At 43.6% G+C, this 23,967-nt stretch overlaps 1 protein-coding gene and 1 long non-coding RNA gene across 2 annotated transcripts in view; both read left to right on the top strand.

Annotated features, from left to right (window-relative positions):
- Positions 1-1,475: 1,475 nt before the first annotated feature.
- On the top strand, positions 1,476-9,757 carry LOC148778480 (uncharacterized). The gene is made up of 3 exons (XR_016039179.1): positions 1,476-1,613; positions 9,016-9,074; positions 9,615-9,757. It is a non-coding gene; the product is annotated as an uncharacterized LOC148778480 (long non-coding RNA).
- Positions 9,758-17,357: 7,600 nt separating this feature from the next.
- Positions 17,358-23,967, top strand: part of SMPDL3B (sphingomyelin phosphodiesterase acid like 3B) — a 43,960-nt gene continuing 37,350 nt past the window's right edge. The window contains exon 1 of the mRNA XM_055398629.2: positions 17,358-17,890. Within this exon, the coding sequence (XP_055254604.1) occupies positions 17,830-17,890 (61 nt within the window). The 5' untranslated portion in view covers positions 17,358-17,829. The remainder of the gene's footprint in view (positions 17,891-23,967) is intronic.

Raw genomic sequence — 23,967 nt, forward strand, 5'->3', positions numbered from 1 at the left:
GACCGCGTAATCCCACCCGCGTCAAGTGAGTGACACCTTACATCACTTCCTCTGTACGGCCTCCTCCGCTCCCGCAAACTCTCACTAATCAAACGAAGCCCCAATCTAAAGCGTTATGGTAGAATTCCTGCTTCTGCGTCTCCGACTGGTGATCGCGCTTCATTTGCGCATCCGGGAAAGTTACAGTACTAGTTTCATGGTACTTAGTAGGGTTGCGTATTCTTTTCCATAAAGTGTTAGTAGCTCAGTCGTGGCCGACTCTTTGCGGCCCCATGAACCGTAGCCTGCCAGGCTCCTCTGTCCATGGAATTCTCAAGGCCAGATTACCGGAGTCGGTATTCTTTCCTTTCTCCAGGGGATCTTCCCAACCCAGGAATCGAACCGGGGTCTCCTGCATTGCAGGCGGATCCTTTATCAGAGCTGCTAGGGAAGATGTTTCCATAAAGAGACAAGTTCACTTCTTATTGCTATCTCCTCATCCTTACTTTCCCCAGTGAGGCTGTGAGAAAATCACACTTTCCCAGAATGGCAAAAAATATGAGAATGACATCCCCCGAACCAGTCTTTGCTCACCCTGATCTAATTCAGCTCAGTGTCCTCAGTTGCTTCTGCTGCTGCTGCTGCTAAGTCACTTCAGTCGTGTCTGACTCTGTGTGACCCCATAGATGGCCTCCTACCAGGCTCCCCCGGCCCTGGGATTCTGCAGGCAAGAACACTGGAGTGGGTTGCCATTTCCTTCTCCAATGTGTGAAAGTGAAAAGTGAAAGTGAAGTCGCTCAGTCGTGTCCAACTCTTAGCGACCTCGTGGACTGCAGCCTACCAGGCTCCTCCGTCCATGGGATTTTCCAGGCAAGAGTACTGGAGTGGGATGCCATTGCCTTCTCCTCGGTTGCCTCAAGTGCTCCGTATAACGTGGTTGTGTCCCTACCAAAGAGAGTGGAGCCTGTCAGTCCTCTGCCTTAGGTACTACTACATTGTTAGGACTCCTCCTCCGTCCTCCCCAGCCCCTCCCCCTAGTTATTTAAAAATATTTATTGACCTACAACGAAGAAGAAAATGGCAACCCACTCCAGTATTCTTGCCTGGAGAATAACAGGGACAGAGGAGCCTGGTGGGCCGCCGTCTATGGGGTCGCACAGAGTCGGACACGACTGAAGCGACTTAGCAGCAGCAGCACTGACCTTCCAAGCTCTGTGCTGGCCACTGGTATTCAGTGGTAAATAAGATAGTCATAGTCCCTGGGCTTCTGGGCCATTGTATTTCCTTTTGATAAAACTGCTGGCACTGTTTTAAACATTTTGCATTTATTAACTCAGTCCTAGAGAAGGCAATGGCACCCCACTCCAGTGCTCTTGCCTGGAAAATCCCATGGACGGAGGAGCCTGGTAGGCTGCGGTCCATGGGGTCGCTAAGAGTCAGCATGACTGAGAGACTTCACTTTCACTTTTCAATTTCCTATATTGGAGAAGGAAATGGCAACCCACTCTAGCGTTCTTGCCTGGAGAATCCCAGGGACGGAGGAGCCTGGTGGGCTTCCGTCTATGGAGTCGCACAGAGTCGGACATGGCTGAAGCGACTTAGGAGCAGCAGCAGCAGCAACTCAGTCCTATGAGGTAAGTAAATATTGCTGTTGTCCTTGCTTTACTGATGAAAAACTGAAACTCAGTTGTGGGAGTCTACATTCAAGTCCAGAATGTCTGAGTCCATCAACCAAAGTAGTTAGTATACCTTCCTGGACATCCTAGAATTGGGGCACAAACTCAATTGGATAATGGGATCAGGCAGGAAAACTGTAAACATAATAGATTGGACAATAGAGTGGAATTTTTAAAACTTTTTCTTTACAGTAACCAGAACAATCACACAAGCATAATGATAAATGTCGACTGACATAAAGAATATGGGCTCAGTGGGACTTCCCTGGCAGTCCAGTGGTTGGGAATCCACCTGTCAATGCAGGGGACACGGGCTGGATCCCTGGTCTGAGAAGATTCCACTTGCTGCAGAGCATCTACACCTGTGCACTACAATGACCGAGCCTGTGCTCTAGAGCTGGGGAGCCGCAACTGCTGAGCCCATGAGCTTCAAATAATGAAGCTCAGGTGCTTAGAGCCCGTGCTCCACAACAAGAGAAGCCCACCGAAAAGCCCCTGCACTGCAACTGGAGAAAGTCTGCAGGCAGCAACAAAGACTCAGGGCTCAGCGTTGCCAGGTCATTTAAATTTTTTTAGTAGATTCCAGAAGCCTGTGATTTTATGTAAAAATTGGCAAATTTTGAGTGTTTGTAAGTAATTTAAAAATTACAAAATGCTACCTGCGTCAAAGAAAAGGTATCTGTGGGCCAAATGTTGCTTGTGTGCCATTTCTTTCCTATGTAAATTCCTTTAGCCTCAAAATCATTGCTGAGAAATACACAAGATGCAGCCAAGAACAAAAGTCATACCGAGATAACATTATTATGTTAAGCTTCAGGTGACTGAAACTTACAGTGTAACAAGGAAGAACATATTTATGATATGTAGGATAACATGTCTGCAAATAAGAGTATTTGGAAAAATTAAGATGTGGGTTCATTTGGGGTGGTCACCCTCATTTGGGGTGCAACTGGTTATAAATTCAGTATGAGAAGTATGACAAGATCATACTTTAAAAATCTTTTTTATTTATTTTTGTCTGCGCTGGGTCTTTGCTGCTGTGAGGGCTTTTCTTTAGTTGCAGGGCAGAGGCTTCTCATTGAGGTGGCTTCTCTTGTTGCAGAGTGCAGGCCATAGCACGAGCAGGCTTCGGTAGTTGCAGCTCTTGGGCTCTATAGCACAGACTCAGTAGTTGTGGCTTATGAGTTTAGTTATTCCAAGGCATATGGGATCTTCCCACACCAGGGATTGAACTCGGGTCCCCTGCATTGGCAGGCAGATTCTTTACCTCTGAGCCACCAGGGAAGCCTAAGATCATATTTTTAAAAATAAATAAAATGATGGACTTCTCTGGTGGTACAGTGGATATGAATCCACCTGCCAATGCCGGGGGATGTGAATTTGATCCCCGGCCCGTGAAGATTCCACGTGCTGCGGAGCAACTGAGTCGTGTGCCACACCCGCGGAGCCTGTGTGCTGCAGCTACTGAAGCCCATGAGCCTGGAGCCTGTGCTCAGCAGCAAGAAATCCCCGCAACAAGAAGCCCACGCAGCACAACAAAGGCTCCTTGTTTGTGACGACTAGAGAAAGCCCATGCGCAGCAACAAAAACCCAGAGCAATCAAAATAATTAAATAAAATGAAATGTTACTGTTTTAAATATAAGAATGCAGAACATCAAACTAAGATTTTTGCACCTCTTTTCAAGAGCTTGATGACCTGATAAATTGAGCAGAGGGCTCAGTTCTCAATTACCGATAAAATGATTAGTATTTACTTTCTGTTTGTGCGTGGGCGGGCAGTGAATTCATCTGTCAAGGTTTTGGTTTCTCAACTCGAAGTCTTCTTGTCACATAGAAGGGATTTCTGAGAAGTCTTTCATTTCCCTCCCCAGGTAGACTGCTATCAGGGAAATCCACAGCAAGATTGAGAAAAGGAAAAACTACACTTGAAAAACAATCTGGTGGGGACTTCCCTGTTGTGTAGGGGTTAAGACTCCACCCTTCCAATGCAGAGGCTACAGGTTCAATTCCTGGTTTATCTGGCAGTTCCATTTCTAGGTGTATACCCCAAAGAACTGAAATTAGGGACTCAAACAGATAATTCTACACCAGTGTGCAAAGCCAACGTTATTCACAAAAGTCAAAAGTCTCTATTGACAGATGAATTGGTAAACAAAATGTGGTATGAATATACAATGGAATATTATTTAGTCTTGAAGAAAATTCTGGTACATGTATGCTACAGTGTGAATGAACGTAGGAGACTGCTAATGACAAAAATGACATTATGTCTGCCATAAAAGACATTACGAAATAAGCCAGTCACAAAGGACATCTATTGTATGACTCCACTTATATGAGGTACATAGAGTAATCAAAGTCACAGAGACATGAACCACTAAGTAAATAGCAGTTATCAGGGGCTGGAGAGAGAGAGAAATGGGAAGTTATCATTTAATGGGTATGGTTGCCATTTGGGAAGATTAAAAAGTTATGGAGGTGGATAGTGGTGATGGTTGCACAATAACAAGAATATATCTAATGCCACTGAACTATACTTGAAAATAGTAAATTTTACGTTGTTTCTATTTTACCACAATTAAAAAAAAATTTAATCAACCCTAGTGTTTCTTGAGTACTTACCACATGGCAGATATGTGCGTTATCACTACTAAATGCTTCGTATGCACTGTCTCCCAAAGTTTTTGACCTGCCATTTTAACCTCCAAGTTCATTTTTCCTCCACATCATAGATAAACATATTTTGATCAGAACTGTCTCAACATCAATGAACTTTCATTTAGACTTGATTTCCTGTTCAATTTTTTGTACAGTGACATTTAGCCATTTCTAATTTTTTTTTCCATTTTCAGTTTTGCAGAAATCACTGTGAATCAGTTCTTTCTTGGGTAAACTTTACAATGAGGGTTAAATTAATCTTTCAAATTTGATTCATACCAAATTTTAATTTTTTTTCCCATATGCCACTATTGTTTCATGGATGCTCATTTCTATTGAATACAGTTTGATTAAGGGGATTCCTGGTAGTTTCAATGTTATATGCAAAATATGATTCTTTTTTTCTAAGGTAATTTTTCTGGGTAGAGTAGTCATTTTCAGCTTTATAATGTACTGATTCTTTCTACTGGTAATTGTCATTATGAATTGGTTGGCACTGAGAGAATTCTATTTGATAGTCACTCAGTCAGTCATGTCTGACTCTTTGAGGCCCCGTGAACTGCAGCACACCAGGCTTACCTGTCCTTCAAGCATCTCCTGGAGTTTGCTTAAACTCATGTCCATTGAGTCAGTGATGCCATCAACCATCTTGTCCCCTGTTGTCCCCTTCTCCTCCTGCATTCAGTTTTCCCATCATCAGGGTATTTTCTAAAGAGTTGGCTCTTTGCAACAGGTGGCCAAAGTATTGGAGCTTCAGCTTCAGCATCAGTCCTTCTAATGAATATTCAGAGTTGATCTCCTTTAGGATTACTGTTTTGATCTCCCTGCAGTCCAAGGGACTCTCAAAAGTCTCCTCCAGCACCACAGTTTGAAAGCATCAATTCTTTGGTACTCAGCATTCTTTATGGTCCAGCTCTCACATCCATACATGACTACTGGAAAAACCATAGCTTTGACTATGTGGACTTTTTGTTAGCAAAGCGATGTCTTGGTTTTTAGTATGCTGTCTAGATTTGTTACAGCTTTCCTTCCAAGGAGCAAGTGTCTTAATTTCATGACTCCAGTCACCATCTGCAGTGATTTTGGAGCCCAAGGAAATAAAAAGTTTCCGTTGTTTCCCCATCTATTTGCCATGAAGTGATGAGACTGGATGCCATGATCTTTGATTTTTGAATGTTGAGTTTTAAGCCAGCTTTTTCACTCTCCTCTTTCACCTTCATGAAGAGTCTCTTTTGTTACTCTTTTCTTTCTTCCATAAAGGTGGTGTCATCTGCATATCTGAGGTTAATGATATTTTTCCTGGAAATCTTGATTCCAGCTAGTGCTTCATCCAGTCCAGCATTTTGCATTATGTACTCTGCATAAATAAGCGGGAATAGCATCAGTTCAGTTCAGTTCAGTCGCTCAGTCGTGTCCGACTGAGACATGCCCCCAAACAATACGACAATGGTAGCATGAGACCTACATCCTGCCCAGTAAGTTCAGTAACTTAATAACCTCCAAAACATACCCTTTGGCCCCGAAGAGGTGTTCTTTGCACAATGCCCCCCAAACAATAAAACAATAGTAGAGAATAAGGCCTACAACCTGCCCAGTGATGTCATCAAGTTAATGACTCCCAAAATATGCCCTGTGCCCACAAAAAAAATCATTTATGGAAAGGTGAATTTTCAAAATGAAAGACCTTCATTGTACTGACACCTGAAAATATTATTCCAAAATGTTATGACAGTCTTGACCTGACCATAAAATGACAAGAAAACTTCCCTGCCTTACTTGCGGGAGGAAGTGATGAAGGAAACCTGACGTCTGCTTAAGAAAGACAAAGATCTTCTCTCCTTTCCCTCTCTTCCTTTGATTATAAAAATGTAACCCACTGAGTACTCCGGGCAGTTCAACACTTGTCTGCCTGGTCCTCTGTTCATGGGGATTCTCAAGGCCAGAATACTGGAGTGGGTAGCCTTTCCCTTCTCCAGGGGATCTTCCCAACCCAGAGATCAAACTCAGGTTCCCACATTGCAGGCAGATTCTTTACTGTCTAAGCCACCAGGGAAGCTCTTGTGAAACTTACAAGCATCCTAGTCTAACAAATCACTTCTTGTCTATCACTTTGCCTCTTGCAGAATTCCCTTCTGTGTTGAGACATAGAGGACTGTGATACCAGAGCTCTTCAGAGTCCTGGAAATGACACTAACAGTTTCATTTTCATATTAAAGAGGCTTTTTATAAATGAAGCAGGACACTTAGAATTATTTGTTTAATGCTCAATTTATTAAAGGCTTGTAGGTGATAAACCTTGAAGTCAACTTTTTTGGTATTTAAACATTGTTTCAGTTCAGTTCAATCACTCAGTCATGTCTGACTCTTTGCGACCTCATGGACTGCAGCACTCCAGGCCTCCCAGTCCATCACCAACTCCCGGAGTTTGCTCAAACTCATGTCCATTGAGTCAGTGATGCCATCCAACCATCTCATCCTCCATCGTCTCCTTCTCCTCCTGCCTTCAATCTTTCCCAGCATCAGGGTCTTTTCAAATGAGACAGTTCTTCGCATCAGGTGGCCAAAGGATTGGAGTTTCAGCTTCAACATCAGTCCTTCTAATGAATATTCAGAACTGATTTCCTTTAGGATTGACTGGTTGGATCTCCTTGAAGTCCAAGGGACTCTCAAGAGTCTTCTCCAACACCACAGTTCAAAAGCGTCGATTCTTTGGTGCTCAGCTTTCTTTATAGTCCAACTCTCACATCCATACATGACCACTGGAAAAACCATAGTCTTGACTAGGTGGACCTTTGTTGGCAAAGTAATGTCTGCTTTTTAATATGCCGCCTAGGCTGATCATAACTTTCCTTCCAAGGAGTAAACATCTTTTGATTTCATGGCTGCAGTCACCATCTTCAGTGATTTTGGAGGCCAAAAAATAAAGTCAGCCACTGTTTCCACTGTTTTCCCATCTATTTCTCATGAAGTGATGGGACCAGATGCCATGATCTTAGTTTTCTGAATGTTGAGCTTCAAGCCAACTTTTTCACTCTCCTCTTTCACTTTCATCAAGAGGCTCTTTAGTTTTTCTTCACTTTCTGCCATAAGGGTGGTGTCATCTGCATATCTGAGGTTATTGCTATTTCTCCTGGCAATCTTGATTCCAGTTTGTGCTTCATCCAGCCCAGCGTGGCTTAGAGGGTAAAGCGTCTGCCTGCAATGTGGGAGACCTGGGTTTGATCCCTGGGTTGGGCAGATCCCCTGGAGAAGGAAATGGCAACCTTCCTTTCACTTTCTTTTCATCCTGCATATATGGAGAACAGAATGGCAGCCCACTCCAGTATTCTTGCCTGGAGAATTCCATGGACAGAGAAGCCTGGCGGGTTACAGTCCATGGGGTCGCAAAGAGTTGGACATGACTGAATGACTAACACACACACACACACCCTGCATATAAGTTAAATAAGCAGGGTGACAGTATACAGCCTTGACGTACTCCTTTCCGTATTTGGAACCAGTCTGTTGTTCCATGTCCAGTTCTAACTGTTACTTCCTGACCTGCATACAGATTTCTCAAGAGGCAGGTCAGGTGGTCTGGTATTCCCATCTCTTTCAGAATTTTCCACAGTTTCTTGTGATCCACACAGTCAAAGGCTTTGGCATAGTCAATAAAGCAGAAATAGATGTTTTTCTGTCTCTCTTGCTTTTTCAGTTATCGAGTAGATGTTGGCAATTTGATCTCTGGTTCCTCTGCCTTTTCTGAAACCAGCTTGAACATCTGGTAGTTCACGTTTTGTTGAAGCCTGGCTTGGAGAATTTTGAGCATTACTTTACTAGCATGTGAGATGAGTGCAATTGTGTGGTAGTTTGAGCATTATTTGGCATTGTCTTTCTTTGGGTTGGAGTGAAAACTGACCTTTTCCAGTCCTGTGGCCACTGCTGAGTTTTCCAAATTTGCTGGCATATTAAGTAGAGCACTTTCACAGCATTCTTTTACAAACTTAATTAACTATTCTTAAATTTTTTAAATAGTTTTTTTGGTGGGCTGTGCCACTCAGCTTGCAGGATCCTTTTTAATAATTTATTTATTTATTTATTTTTGGTGGCACTGGGTCTTCATTGCTGCATGCGGGCTTTCTCTAGCTGTGGTGAGCCGGGGGCTACTCTTCATCAGGGTGCATGGGCTTCTGATTGCGATGGCTTCTCTTGTTAACAGCACAGGCTCTAGGGCACGCAGGCTTCAGTAGTGCGACTCTCGGGCTCTGGAGAGTGGGCTCAGTAGTCCAAGGCATGAGGAATCTTCCTGGACCAGGGATCGAACCTGTGTCACCTACCTTGGTAGGCAAATTCCTATCTACTCTGCCACCAGGGAAATCCTCCTTATAATTTTAAACTGCAATTAAAGTGCTGATTTGGCTGATGCTTATGAATTCTTCAAATATCTTCAAGAGTGGATCAGAAACAAAAATGATAACTGAAAGTAATGAAGTTTAACTTTCAGTGCTCTTTGCTTGCATGGCCTCTTCCAAGGCCCTTCTTTTGTCTGTATACCTCTTTAATACCTTACTATGCATTTTTTTTCTTAAGTAGGGCCACAAAAATTGTTTCAGCCGTGGGCCCCACAAAATCTGGAGCTTCTTGCCCCCTGTTTTTTTGGACTATTGCTTTCTTTTGTTATCATCCTATGGTTTCTGTAATATTATTCATATTCCTTTCTAGGCTTTCAAAAATCTGATCAGACTGGAAAGAAAAAGAAATGTCATCTTAGTCCAGTTGAGGTAATTAGATCTGGGTCTTCAATCAACTGATTCTTGGTCAGTCTTAAGATTTGCTTGTGTGGTCCGAGAGGCTTGTCACCAGGCCACTAATGATTAAGCTGAGCTCCCTTTTTATAATGTCTATAAGAGTTTTAAAATCATACCTTTCTCTTAGGTTTTCATTGTTTGTAATGTGATATTGTCCCTCAAAATCATGAGCTTCCAATCTCACTTGGGTGGCATTATATAAACTTCTGTCCTGTCTCATGGGCTTCCCAGGTGGCTCAGTGCTAAAGAATCTGCCTGCCCAAAGCAGGAGATGCAGGAGACACGGGTTCAATCCCTGGGTTGGGAAGATCCCCTGTGGGAGGAAATGGCAACCCACTCCAGTATTTTTGCCTGGAAAATCCCATGGACAGAGAAGTCTGGCAGGCTACAGTCCATAGGATTGCAAAGAGTTGGACACCGCTGAGTGAACGCACATTCACACATGTCCTGTTTGATGGGGATTTTTGCAAGTTCATGTATTCCTACTGATATATTATTTTGTGATATTCATAGGGCCACCTGAATTCTTCACTTCCTAGAGAAGGAGGAATAGAGTCTTTGGGGTTAGCAAGACTCTAAGATGGTTGGCTAATTAGCTCTTGGAGCCCCTTCTTGATTATTGTGTGTGAGCAATCCAGCCTGTCAGCCTATCTTGTTCTTCACAAAGTTCCCATTGTTTGGGACTATTTGACTCCTCACAGGTCAGTGAACTGCTTTTATACTCAAGTGGGAACAGTATATATGTATATTTTATAAATAGACATTTAGTTATTAAAAGAAGCAAAGTATCCATGTGTTAATTTTTCTTATGAACATAAAATAATTAAACATATCCTGTACTAGTCACCATTCTTATGTGTTTTAACTAACTTTTTGTGCTCTTTTTCTATTTGGAAAGAGGAACTAAAGAGCCTCTTGATGAGGATGAAAGACGAGAGTGATAAAGCTGGCTTAAAAATTCAACATTCAAAAAACTAAGATCGTGACAGCTAATTCCATCACTTCACGGCAAATAGAAGGAGGGAAAGTGGAAACAGTGATAGATTTTCTTTTCTTGGGCTTCAAAATCACTGCAGACACTGCAGACAGTGACTGCAGCCATGAAATTAAAAGACACTTACTCCTTGGAAGGAAAGCTGTAACAAATCTAGACAGCATATTAAAAAGCAGAAACATCACTTTGTCTACAAAGGTCCATATAATCAAAGCTATGGTTTTTCCATTAGTCATGTATGGATGTGAGAGGTGGACCATAAAGAAGGCTGAACACTGAAGAATTGATGCTTTCAAATTGTGGTGCTTGAGAAGACTTTTGAGAGTCCCTTCAACTGCAAGGAGATCAAACCAGTCAATCTTAAAGAAAATCAACCCTGAGTATTCATTAGAAGGACTGATGATGAAGCTGGAGCTCCAATACTTTGGCCACCTGATATGCAGAGCTGAATCATTGGAAAAGACCCTGATGCTGGGAGAGACTAAGGGCAGGAGGAGAAGGGGGCGACAGAGGATGAGATGGTTGGATGGCACCAGCTACTCGATGGACATGATTTTGAAAAAACTCCGGAAGACAGTGAAGGGAAGCTTAGCATGTTGCAGTCCATGGGGTTGTAAAGTTGGACATGACTTAATGACTAAACAACAGCAACGTGAACTCATGGCCTTTCACAGATGCAACTTGCTCCAATAATTGTGACAATAACAAGAGGAAAATACTGATCGTGTTATTATCAATGCTGCAGTTGTCTCACCTTGGCCAATTAGAGGTTGATTCCTTAGACATACCAGCTCTGCTGATACTTCTTAAAGCCTTCTGGCGTTCTGGCAGCAGCAGGACATTCCACCTCATCCAGTCTGACGTTTTTCTTTTCCCAAGACACAGATTCAGTTCTCCTTTGCATGGAGAAGGATACAGAGGGACCCTGCTGTTAGAGCCTTCTTAGTAGTCACTCATGAATGGAAACATTTCTCTCTTCAAGTTAGGAGTTAACATTTATTTTTCCAGTTTAACAGAGCATGTTGCTGTACCTTATATTTGTTTTGCTGACAAATACATTGTGGATAGTTATTTTTTAGATACCTTGGCACCCCAAAAGGCATTAGATTGGGAAAGACATAAGACCTGGGTGTGCCTCTGGATTGGGAAGGCGGGATCAAATATCCTGCTTTAGTCACTTCATCTTCACAACAACCAAGTGAGGTAAGCGCCGTTGTCATCCCCATTTTACAGATGAGGAAACTGAGCTTCCCAACCTGTTTTTATGTCATAGACATGTGAAGAAAATAGGGCCTGTATGGTGTGCTGGACTAAACACATAGGGCTGGCAGGCACCAGAGGTGCAGGAGCTAATCACTCATCCCAGTTTGCCCAGGACTTTCCCATTTTTTTGGCTGCACAGCATGTGGGATCTTAGTTCCCTAACCAGGGATGAAACCCATGTCCCTTACATTGGGAGCGTGGAGTCTTAACCACTGGATTGCCAGGGATATCAGAAGAATTTCCCATTTTTAAAACTAAAGGTCTCTTGTCTTGGAAACCCATACAGTCTCAGTGAAACAAAGATGCTTAATCATGCTTCAGAGGTATCTGGTCAAGCCCGGCCTGCCTGCCTGACCTATGTATGAATATCTCCTTGCTCCTGTGACCTGTTAGTGATGTACTGATGTGCCTGGATATTCCATGTGAGGCTCAGTAATCAGCCTGAGGTTGCAGAGCTAGTAAAAAGAGAAACCAGATTGAACCCAGCTCTATGTGACTCCTGAGCCCAGCTCTTAATCGTGATGCTTTGTCCTTATTGCCTATTCCCTCACCCTTTCAGCTCTTCTTACCCTACTTTGATGGTCTAGTCACATTAAACAAACAGAGGGGAAAGGAGCTTATTCTTGTTTTTCTCAAACATAGTTGCAGTTTTAAAGAGTGCCCTGGGTTCATTGCTGCACTATTTACAATAGACAAGAAATGGAAGTAACCTACATGTTCATCAACAGATCAATGGAGAAAGATGTCACACACACACAGACACCCCACAATGGAATACTACTCAGCCATAAAAAAGAATGAAATAATGCCATTTGCAGCAACATGGATGGGCCTAGAGATTATCATACTAAGTGAAATAAGTCATACAGAGACAGACAAATATCATGATATAGCTTAGATATGGACCCTTTAAAAAAAGATACGAATGAACTAATTTACAAAACAGAAACAGACTCACATACCTAGAAAGCAAGCCTATGGTTACCAAAGAGGAAAGGGCAAGGAAGAGCTAAATTAAGAGTTCCGATTAACATAAACACACATATATAAAATAGATAATCAACAAGGACCTCCTGCATAGTTCAGGGAACTATACTCAATATTTTGTGATAAGCTATAAGGGAAGAGAATCTGAAAAGGAATATATGTATGCATAACTTAATCACTGTGCCGTATACCTAAAACTAACACAACATGGTAAACCAACCATACTTCAATTAAAAGAAGGGAAACATTGAAGATCTAAATACATAAAGAAATAGATTGCACTTATGGGCAGAAAGTATTGGAGTTTCAGCTTTAGGGGTGGGAGGAGACGGGGACGACAGAGAATGAGATGGCTGGATGGCATCACCAACTCGATGGACATGAGTTTGAGTGAACTCCGGGAGTTGGTGATGGATAGGGAGGCCCGGCGTGCTGTGATTCATGGGGTTGCAGCAAGTCGGACACGACTGAGCGACTAAACTGACTGAACTGATGGGCAGAAAAATTCAATATCATAAAAATATCAAGTTGAGAAGAATTGGCCTATAGGTTTTATGCAGTTCTAATAAATATTCTCAATAAGGTTAAAAAAAAAAAGAGTTCCCTGAAAGAGGACACATGGACGGATGGAAGAGAGAGACCTACAAAGGGCTAACAGTGCCCAGTCCGCCTGTCTTGTAAGAACTTTGAATTTTTCCCCAGAGCCACGGGGAGCCACTGAAGGTTTAGGAACAGAGGAGTTACATGATCTTGCTGGCAGACTGGGGAAGTATTGATAGGCTGGGAACTACCCAGGACTAGAAAAAGGGTGATCTGTTAGGAGGCTGGAGAAAACAACCAAGGTAGCAGTGATGTGGGCCTGAATCAAGGCAGAGGATGAGAAAGAGAGAGACAGAGAAAACAGAAGTTATAGGGAAGGTGAAGGTTTAAACTGTCTTTGTTGATTTTTATTCATCCTATTAGCCTTATTTACTCCACATTTTATTCAGCAAATATATATTTAGTGTCTATTAAGTGCCAAGAGGTACACTACTCCTGAGCTGATGGTAGTTTTGAGGCTGGCAAGGAGAAACAGATGAGCAACTCAATAGCCAGAGCAGGTTTCTTCAGTTCGTATTTGGCTTTGTGAGTTTGTCAATTGTGGCCAACTTCAGAATTTGTCTCTGGGATCTTTAAGCATCAATCATCACAGAAAACCCACTTTGAGAGGACCCAAATCATACAGTATAACTTGAGGCCTCTCGGGTTTCACCATTAGATATTCATGATTTTGGATCAATCACTGCAGCTGCAAAAGGAAAATTCAATTATTTTATGATCTTTTCACTCCCCTGCTTCAAAATCCTTAGTGGTTCCCCATGACCTATAGGACAAAGTTCAAGGTCCTTAGAATGGCATCCAAACTAGGCACCATCAGAGTTATAATTTTATGCTTATCTGTATGAATCTTGTTGTTCATCTCTCTGCTTTAGAGTGACTGGGCTAGACATCTGCACTCACAGATTCTACTGGTTCCTTTCTTGAACTTCTTGGACTAAGCCTCTGTGGACTTGAACCCCAGGCCAACCACAGCTGCAGCCTGGGTTTCCAGGAGCTCTGAGGCCAAGAATGGACAAAGGTCCTGGTTACTGAAGGGCTGACCCCCTCATTCCTATCAGGGTATTTGTTTTATATGCATTACTGAAGTGATAGAACTAAAAGGCAGCAGCAAAAACATGAAGAAAGCCTGACTTGATCAGTTTTCACACTACACAGTTTTCTCTTCAGAGTGATAGGGATTTTCTGGAGATGACAGTTACCAAGAATCAAATAAGCACTTTGGGCAATTTGAAGTAGAGCGGCTATTTTGTACTTAAGAAGGCAAGGTCCAAATGCTTCAAATTTCTCTGTCTCACCTATTCCAGCAAACCCAGGTCCAGTGGGCCAGGCTGAGCCCAGGGAGACACCATTATTATTTAGGTAACCGGCTCTTGGTAGAGGGCTGAGTGGGGCCTGAAACCTTCTTGGCCTCATTCTGAGCCCTACTTGGGTACCTTTCCCTTTTTTCCCCCTGGCCATGCCACATGGCTTGTGGGATCTCAGTGCAGGACACATGGGTTTAATCCCGGTCCAGGAAGATTCTTCATGCCTCGGAGCAACTAAGCCCGTTTGTCATAACTACTGAGCCCATGCAACAAGAGAAGCCAGAGCACTGCAGTGAAGGGTAGCCCCTGCCTGCCACGACTAAAGAAGGCTTGAGCAAAGCAATAAAGACCCAGTGCAGTCAAAAATAAATAATTTTTTAAAAAAAAGACTCTGAGCTACCGATCCAGAGGGCATGGGTTCAACGGGAACTAAGATCCCACATAATGTGCTGCAAGGCCAAAAAAAATTAAGGTCTGTACTTTTTAAAAACATAACTCTATTGCACACTAAATAGACTACTGTATAGGATACATGTAACTTTTACATGCACTGGGAAACTAAAAATTTCATGTGATTGCTTTGCTTTGATGTTCACTTTATTGTGGTGGTCTTAAACATAACCCTCAATATCTCTGTGGTATGCCTGTAGGTTGGCCTTCCTAGATGGCTCAGTGGTAAAGAATCTGCCTGCCAAAGCAGGAGCTGCAGAAGACCCGAGTCTGATCCGCAGGTCAGGAAGATCCCCTGGAGGAGGAAATGGCAACCCATTCTAGTATTCTTGCTGGGATAATCCCATGGACAGAGGAGCCTGGTGTGGCACAGTCCACGGGGTCTCAGAGAGTCAGACGTGCATGTGTGCTGAGTCACTTCAGTTGTCTCTTACTCTTTGTGACCCTATGGACTGCAGCACGCCAGGTCCTCTGTCTATGGGATTATCCCAGCGAGAATACTGGAATGGGTTGCAGTGCCCTCTTCCAGGGGATCTTCCCAGCTCAGGGATCAAACCCACATCTGTTACATCTCTTGCATTGGCATGCGGGTTCTTTACCACTAGGGCCACCTGGGAAGCCCAAAGAGTCAGCCTGACTGAGTAACAGCGCGCAGACATGCCTGCACTTTAAGCTGGTGCGACAACCATGCAAGTATGTGCCTTTGCTCTGCAATGCAACAGGTAGGACACAAGACCACATGAGATGTCATCTTGCCAAAAAATTCAAAGCTAAATGTCATCAAAACTTTAGTTCTAACTACCAGTTTATAGGCAATATGGAGAACAGAAGAACAACTTAAGTGATACCACCAAGAAGCAATCAGCCAAACACTCCAGAATGTGGGAAATTTCACAAGACAAATGACCTAGTTCCTTAACAAGGAAAAAGAAAAAAGTGGGGAGGGGGAAAAGTCTAAAATTAAGAGAGCTTTAAAGAGACTGATCAACAGCATGCAACGTGTGGGCCTGATTTGGATCCTGATTTGAGCAAATCAGTTGTATTTGGCTAGCCAAAAAGTTTGTTCCAGTTTTTGCATAAGTTAAAAAAATTTAAATTAAATTTTTAAAAATACTATCAGAAAATCAGGAAAGTTTAAACACTGATCAAGTATCTCCCTGGTGGTATAGTTACTAGGAATTACTACTGAGATAGGCTGGGACCCGGGACCCTCTACTGGAGTACTTGCACTTTCACCTGGGTGAATGCCTCCTTGAGTAACAGAATAAAAAGAAACTATAAGCAACTAAAAATAATCGCAAGCTTGAGCAGTTGGGCCAATTATGAAAAATAAGATACAAAAAGGCCACAAACTTCTGAGGTGCTGGGAGTGAAAGCTGGGTACTGTGTACGACCCCTGCACACAGCACCACCAAGGGGTGGGGAGACCGTTTAAGCTACCCCTTAGTCCAACCATCTGCTCCTATCCTCATCCCACTTAAAGAACCAGCCTACCCTTCTGGGAGAGTAAGCCAGGGCACCAGTTTCTTGTTTTCATTCTGTCGTGATGTAGCACAAACCCCAGTAAAGCCTTGCTTGAATCTCTCGTCTGGTCCCTTATCAATTTCTATTAAGTTAAAAGACACTTGCTCCTTGGAGGAAAAGCTATGACAGACCTAGACAGTGTATTAAAAAGCAGAGACATCACTTTACCGACAAAGGTCCATATAGTCAAAGCTATAGTATTTCCAGTAGTCATGTACGAATGTGAGAGTTGAACCATAAAGAAGGCTGAGTGCCGAAGAATTGATTCTTTCAAATTGTGGTGCTGAAGAAGACTCTTGAGAGTCCCTTGGATGGCAAGGAGATCCAACCAGTCCATCCTAAAGGAAATCAATCCTGAATATTCATTGGAAGGACTGATGCTAAAGCTGAGCAAACTCAAAGAGATAGTGAAGGACAGGGAAGCCTGGCGTGCTTTTACTCCGCGGAGTCACAAAGAGTCAGAGATGGCTTAGTGACTGAACAACGAACAACAAGCGGGGGAGGTGGGAGCGGGAAGGAGGAGGGGACACATGTATGCCTATGGCCGATTCATACTAATGTATGGCAAAAACCGTCACAGTGTTGTAAAGCAATTATCCTCCGATTAAAATAAATAAAAAAAAGAAAAATGAGTCCAAGGAGGAGGGTCAGTAACACTATTCATTGTTTTTAGATCCTCTATGCTGTTTTTAAAAAATTCTTAAAAAATAAAGTTCTTATCTTTTAGAGATATATACTAAAATGTTTATGGGCAAAATGATATGATTTCTGGAATTTAAAAATAATCCTCTGGGGTTGGGGTGGGGGTACAGATACAGTAAGATTGGCTGTGCATTCATAATTGCTCTTGCGGGAGGGCAGATACGGGGGCTCCTTACATTGTTCTCTCTACTTCTGTTTATGTTTTCAAATGTTCACAGTCAAAGAAGAGACGAAGCCGTGTCACCTCCTCCCAGAAGCCCTCTCAGTTTCCTCAGAAGGTGAGCTCCCTCCTCTGGGCTTGTCAAGCCACCTGTCACTTGGAACTGCAGTCTAGTGGCTTGCTTCTTCCTCTTGAGGGCAGAGTGGTGGCCTTGGGTCCCTCTATCTCCCCAGGACAGGGTTTCCGGCATGAATGAGCAGATGACTCTTGGTCTGGGTTCATTTGTGGTCAAGCAGCTCAATCTCCAACAAGCACTTAAGTTCCTTTGATGGCAAAGGCCGGACATTTTCTATGGTCTGTTTGTTGTCCTGGGGTGGGGCAGCGTGAAAACTCTGAAAGTGGATATTTGCTGGCTGGTGACTGCAGCTGAGTGAGTTTCCTAGGGATTCCAGTTGCTGACTGGACCGACCGACACGCTCTGAGAACTGGCAGGACTGGTGCTGCTTCTTACGTGAGAGTCCAAAGGCCTGGCAAGTGCGACTCCCGGGGCAAACCCTGCTCACACCCCGCTGGGCAAAGGAAGAAAAGTCAGAGGAGCCAGATGCCCCGAGTGTCTGGGAACAGCCGGTGACTGGACGGGAAGTTCTGCTCTGACACGCGGCCATCCACACCTGGCTAGGAAGTCTGTGGCTCGAACAAAAGCTCAGGGAGAACCCAACAGCTCTCATCAGGCGAAACCCCAGGATGAGGCTGCCGGAGGTGCTGATTTTCCTGGCCTCCTGGGGAGTCGCCAGGGCTGCACCAGGTAGGCACTGAGGGCATCTGGGATCGCTCTGTTTTGTACAGAGTTGAGGGCTGCTGGAAGCTGCTCAGGGAAAGCTGAAAATGTTGCTAAAAATAGCAAGACAGGGAGCTCAGCTGGGGAGCCTGGGTGAGAGAGTTAGTGGGCGGAGGGTGTGCTGTTTGAGCCTAAGATTGTTAAGTGGAGGTGATGGCTGGCCACGGAGGCACATTGACATTGTTCAGAGGTGTCAATATCTAATAGCCAGCCAGTTGATAGAGGTAGAAGGTGGCAGGCAGATTCATGAATTCATTCAACAAATATTGGTCGAGTAGCGGAAATGGCAACCCACTCCAGTGTTCTTGCCTGGAGAATCCCAGGGACAGAGGAGCCTTGTGGGCTGCTGTCTATGGGGTCGCACAGGGTCGGACACGACTGAAGTGACTTAGCAGCAGCAGCAGCAGCAGCTCTCAAACCTAGTATTTTATTGGAACTCTGTTGAGGCATCATTCCTTTTTTGATCTGTAACACATTTTAGAATTTCCTAACAGAGTTTACTATTGTTCAGAAATCTGCAACTGGAGAAGGGAATGGCAACCCACTCCAGTATTTTTGTCTGGAGAATCCCATGAACAGAGGAGCTTGATGGCTGTAGACCATGGGGTCGCAAAGAGTCAAACACGACTTTGAGACTAAACCACAACCCCAGAAATCTGCAAGGGTTTCTTTTCTGCAAATGCCACCAGCATATTATATTTTTGTGAACAACGTGCACACACGCACTATTTGGAGCTGCATCATTTGTGGTATAAATTTTACCCTTGCTAGATTACTCCCATCTCTCTCTTAAAAGGACATTAGGTTAGCAAATGATACAAAAGCTTTGTTGTTTTAAGACAAAGGCAAGCTTTCCTAAGCTTGAATTTATAGTTCTTCAAAACAAAAACAAGACACAAGAACTAAAATGTCCAGGGCAATAACAAATTATTTTAAACCAAAAAATGTATCATGCACTATTCTAGGAACCAGGGATGTGGCAGAAAAGAAACAAAATCCCAGTGCTGGTGAAGCATCCCTTCACCTCAGGAGAAATAGACTAAAAGACACATGAATAAAGAAATACATATTCCAGGAAATAACAGGGGTTATGGAGAATAATAAAGGAGATCAATCCTGGGTGTTCATTGGAAGGACTTATGCTACAGCTGAAACTCCAATACTTTGGCCACCTCATGCGACAAGTTGACTCACTGGAAAAGAGTCTGATTCTAGGAGGGATTGGGGGTAGAAGGAGACGGGGACGGCAGAGAATGAGATGGCTGGATGGCATCACCGACTCGATGGACATGAGTTTGAGTGAATTCCGGGAGTTGGTGATGGACAGGGAGGCCTGGCGTGCTGTGGTTCATGGGGTCGCAAAGAGTCGGACACGACTGAGCGACTGAACTGAACTGAGAGAGGATGGGGGAGGGAGATACTTAAGGGGGAGCAGTGAAGAACTGTCAAATAAAGTGACATTTGACTAGAGACCTAAAGCAGCATGGGAGAGAGCTATGTGGATGTCCAGAAGAACATTCCAGAAGCAGAGGACAGAAAGTTCACAGGTCCTGAGCTGGATGCACAGGCCATGTGTGCGAGGAAAAGCATGAGTCCAGCGTGGCTGGAGCTCAGAGAATGGGGGGATGGCAGGGTAGAGAGGTATGGATGTTGGGAAATCACGGGGGTGGGGCCAGGGGCTGGTGCCAGCTCATATGTAAACTTGTAGACAATTTTAAGAACACCAAGTGAGGGAATTCATGGGCTGTTTGGTGGTTAGAACTCCATGCTTTCACTGCCCGGGTTCAATCCCTGGTCAGGAAACTAGGATCCCACAAGCTGGGAGGTGCAGCCAAAAAAAAAAAGAAAAAGTATATAAAAACATGCAAACAAAGGAAAATAGTCAAGAAGAGCTAACATTTGTTTTCTGAGTACTTACGATATGCTGTGCTTATGCTTTGTGCTTGACATATGTTGTCCTTTTAAAACCCATTTGAAAAATGAAGTGAAAACACCTCCTCTGATTTTTATAGTCCCTGGAGTGGTGGTTTAGTTGCTAAGTTGTGTTCGACTCTTGCAACCCCACGGACTGTAGCCTGCCAGGCTCCTCTGTCCATGGCATTCTCCAGGTAAGAATACTGGAGTGGGTTGCCATTTCCTTCTCCAGGGGATCTTCCCGACCCAGGGATCAAACCCAGGTCTCCTGCACTGCAGGGAGATTCTTACCATAGTCCTGTAAAGTAGGTACTATTACCTTTATATTTTGTGGATGAGGAAAATGAGACCCAGAGGGGACACAAAACTCCCCAAGATCCCACAGCTGGGAAGTGGCAAGACCAAATTTGTACCTTATCCACCATACACTTTGATGGGTCCTCTTGGGATTGTGGGTACTACTTTTCCCCCCCTTTTCTTCAAACTTTTCTGGACCGTATACATCTATAATCTAAAACTGGAGTTAAATTTTAAAAGAATTACATAGCACCTGTCAGTTTTTTTCAAAATCTGAGTCTCTTCCTGAAGTGCAGACCTTTGAGACACTCAGTCAGATAGCCATCACCCTTGCTTTGCATAAAGCCGTGGGGTTTCTACCTGCACCATCCTTAGCCAAAAACTTGGGTGGGGTGCCAACTTGCTGGTTTCGTCTCCTCCCACACAAACCGGAGGCTACACAGCATTTATCCTTCAGCCTCTAACTGCAGACAAGCCCACAAGTTCTTTCTGTGGGAGCCAGTGTGGGAGGCAAACATTTCCCTGAAGAATGACGAGCCTGTCTCTTGGAGCTGCTGTGAGGCGATGGCAACCCACACAGCTAACACAAGTGAAGTGAAGTGAAGTGAAAGGCGCTCAGCCGTGTCTCACTCTTTGTGACCCCATGGACTATATACTCCATGGAATTCTCCAGGCCAGAATACTGGAGTGGGTAGCCTTTCCCTTCTCCAGGGGATCTTCCCAACCCAGGGATCAAACCCAGGTCTCCCACATTGCAGGCGGATTCTTTACCAGCTGAGCCACAAGGGAAGCCCAAGAATACTGGAGTGGGTCGCCTATCCCTTCTTCAGCGGATTTACCAGCTAACACAAGGGGTCGGTTTTAACAAGTTAACCTTTTGTGTTTTGGAGGGCAGTGGTTTACAGAGGAGGAGTTATAACTGAAGTGTTTGGGATCATTGCTTAGCATCAAAACTGATAGCTTATTATTGTTATTTAGTCGCTCAGTTGTGTCTGACTCTTTGCGACCCCATGGACTATAGCCCACCAGGCTCCTCTGTCCCTGGGATTCTCCAGGCAAGAATAGTGGAGTGGGTTGCCATTTCCTTCTCCGATAGCTTGTATGCAAATCTAAAAAAAAAGTTCAAATGAACTTATTTACAAAACAAGAACAAACTCACAGAGAACGGATTTATGGTTCCCAGGGGAAAGAGGGGGTATAGATTGAGAGTTTGGGATTGACATATACACACTGCTGTTTTTAAAACAGAAAATCGCGGTCTTCCCTGGCAGTCAAGTGGTTAAGGCTCTGTGCTTCCAATGCAGGGGTCATGGATTCGATCCCTGGTCAGGGAACTAAGATCTTGTGTGGTGCAGCCAAATATATATATATATAATAATAAAATAAAAATAAGAAATAAAATAGATAACTAACAAGGACCTACTGTAAAACCAAACCAAAGAAGAAAAACAAAAAAAAAAACCAACAACAAAATCCCCACAAAGGACTGAAATTGGGATCAAAATTGCTTTATGGTGGGTTGTATGCATAACAGATAAGTCACAGAATCATAGGCAGTTAAAACTAGCAGGCCCTCAGATAACCTTTGTGCAATACACAAATCTTACGCTTCAGAAAAAAGAGGCTCCAGAAGAGAAGAACACCTGAGGTCCAAGGGGCAGAGCAGCCCAGGGATTAAGCACGCAGGCTGGTTTGTCCACTCCATGGCCATCGACCCCTTTTCTACTAGTATCGTTATCCCCATTTTACAGAAATGAGGACACTGAGGCTTAGCTGAGGAAATCTCTTGTTCAAGTTGCCATTGAATGTGTAGCCAGGATTCAAAACAAGATTTCTCTGATTTCAAATTTCATGCATGTCCTTTCAAAAATAATCCACTGCTTTACACCAGAAAACCTAGGTACTACCTTTTAATATCTATGTGACCTTGAGTCTCTGTTTCACTATCTGTAAAATAAGGATAATACTATAGGAGGAGAGATTAAATAAGGTGAGATCATGCACTTACACTGCAATGTGCTATAAAAGTTTGAGACCTTTTTTTTTTTTTTAATATCTAGGGTCACATGGCTAGCTAGTGGCAAAGTGCACTGTGATCATTTCTTTTCGGGTACAGTATGAATCATAGGTCTGCACTAACTAGCTCAGTTTCCTCATCTGTAAAATGGGTATGATAACAGAATGTATTTCATAATTTTGCTGGGAGGCTACATAGGCAGAGGGCTTGGCACAGCATCTGGCCTTCAGTGGGTGCTAAATAAATGGCAGGTGTTTTCCTGCCTTCCTCTTCTTGTCTCTGACCATAAGCAAACTCACCTTTCAGACATTTTAAGACTATCTTAGACTCTGGAATGATTTTTTTGTCTCCTCCAACCCATCATGAATCAGTAAAAGAATCTCACATTATACATGGTTTTTAATGACTTCTAAAAATAATTTTTAAAAAAATATTAAATATATTAATTTTGTTTATTTATTTGGCTGCCCCAGGTCTTAGTTGCAGCACAAGGGATCTGCGATCTTTGTCGTAGCATGCAGGATCTTTAGTTGTGGCAGTTGAACTCTTGGTTGTGGCACATGGGATCCCATTCCTTGACCAAGGATTGAACCTTGGCCACCTGTATTGGGAGCTCAGGGTCTTAGGAAATCCCTAATTTTTAATGACATTTAAAAATATTGCATTTGAAATAGATTGTTGGTTTTGATGGCACAGAATTTTTCCCCCTGAACTTTGGAACCAATGCATTTTTTTTTTTTCAGGTCTCAGACATTTTCATGGGCCTTACAGAGGGATTAGTCTCTGGGTTCTGTATCTGTTGTCCCCAGTGTTCAAAGTTAGCCTGGTGACACCTTGGTGAAGAAGGAGGGCCAAGAGGCTGTTTTGCCTGCCCAGGCACAGGGAGCAGAGCTGAGCTCTCAGAATTAAAGCTAGAGGGTATGCTGTGCCCGCCAGCCCTCTGCTCAAGTAGAGCCAGCCAGGAGAGGACAGCATTTGTCTTCACATTGTTCCTGGCCCTGGACATTTACCTGCAGAGGACAGCAGCTGAGTGGCTGCTGGAGCAGGCAGGAGAAGGACACAGCCACCCCCCTCATCCCGTCTCCCTTAGGTGGTGAAAGCAGAACTGCAGGATCCCCTGTGATCAAATTCAGAGTAATTGCTGCTTTGCATTGCTGAGGGTTTATGCATTCTCTCATAGTCTTTCGTTTTAAACCTCACAATAACTGCAAAAGGTAGGGGGCGCTGTTGTCCCCATTTTACAGATGAAGAAATTGGCATAGAGTCAGTTCACCCAGCTAGTGAGCACTAGAGCTGGAATTCCAACCAGGTCTGTGCCCTCAGTCACTCACTGTGCTTGATGCCAAGTTTATTTATAGTCTCAATGATTAATGAATAATAATGATAGCTAAGATTGGTACCTTTTCTTAAAACCCAAGGATTTTGAGAATACATTCTTACTGTAAAAAATCCAAGCAGTATGGATATAGAGTTTCTTAATTTTCATGAGATTTCCCCAGATGAGGTGTCTTCATGGTAATGTTTGAGAATCTCTGGTCCAAAGGATAAAGTGCCCGCCTCCCCACACCCTCCCAGTCTCACTTCGGTTCCCGGGGGTAATTGCCAGGGACAGTGTGTGGGAGGGGAGTCTTCTGGACAAACCACCACCACCAACCCCCCCTTTTTTTTTTTTTTTACTGGTGGAACACAGTGGTTTATTTGAAAATATTATACATTTTTTTTTCAAATAGAGTAATAGAGGGGGTTCAAGCAAGTCATATGGAGGGAGATGTTGAGGGGAGAGTGTAGGAGGAGAAGGAGGAAAAACATTATGGGA

Source organism: Moschus berezovskii, chromosome 2, assembly GCF_049115385.1.
Source record: "Moschus berezovskii isolate FMDL1 chromosome 2, NW_MosBer_1.0, whole genome shotgun sequence".
NCBI lineage: Eukaryota > Metazoa > Chordata > Mammalia > Artiodactyla > Moschidae > Moschus > Moschus berezovskii.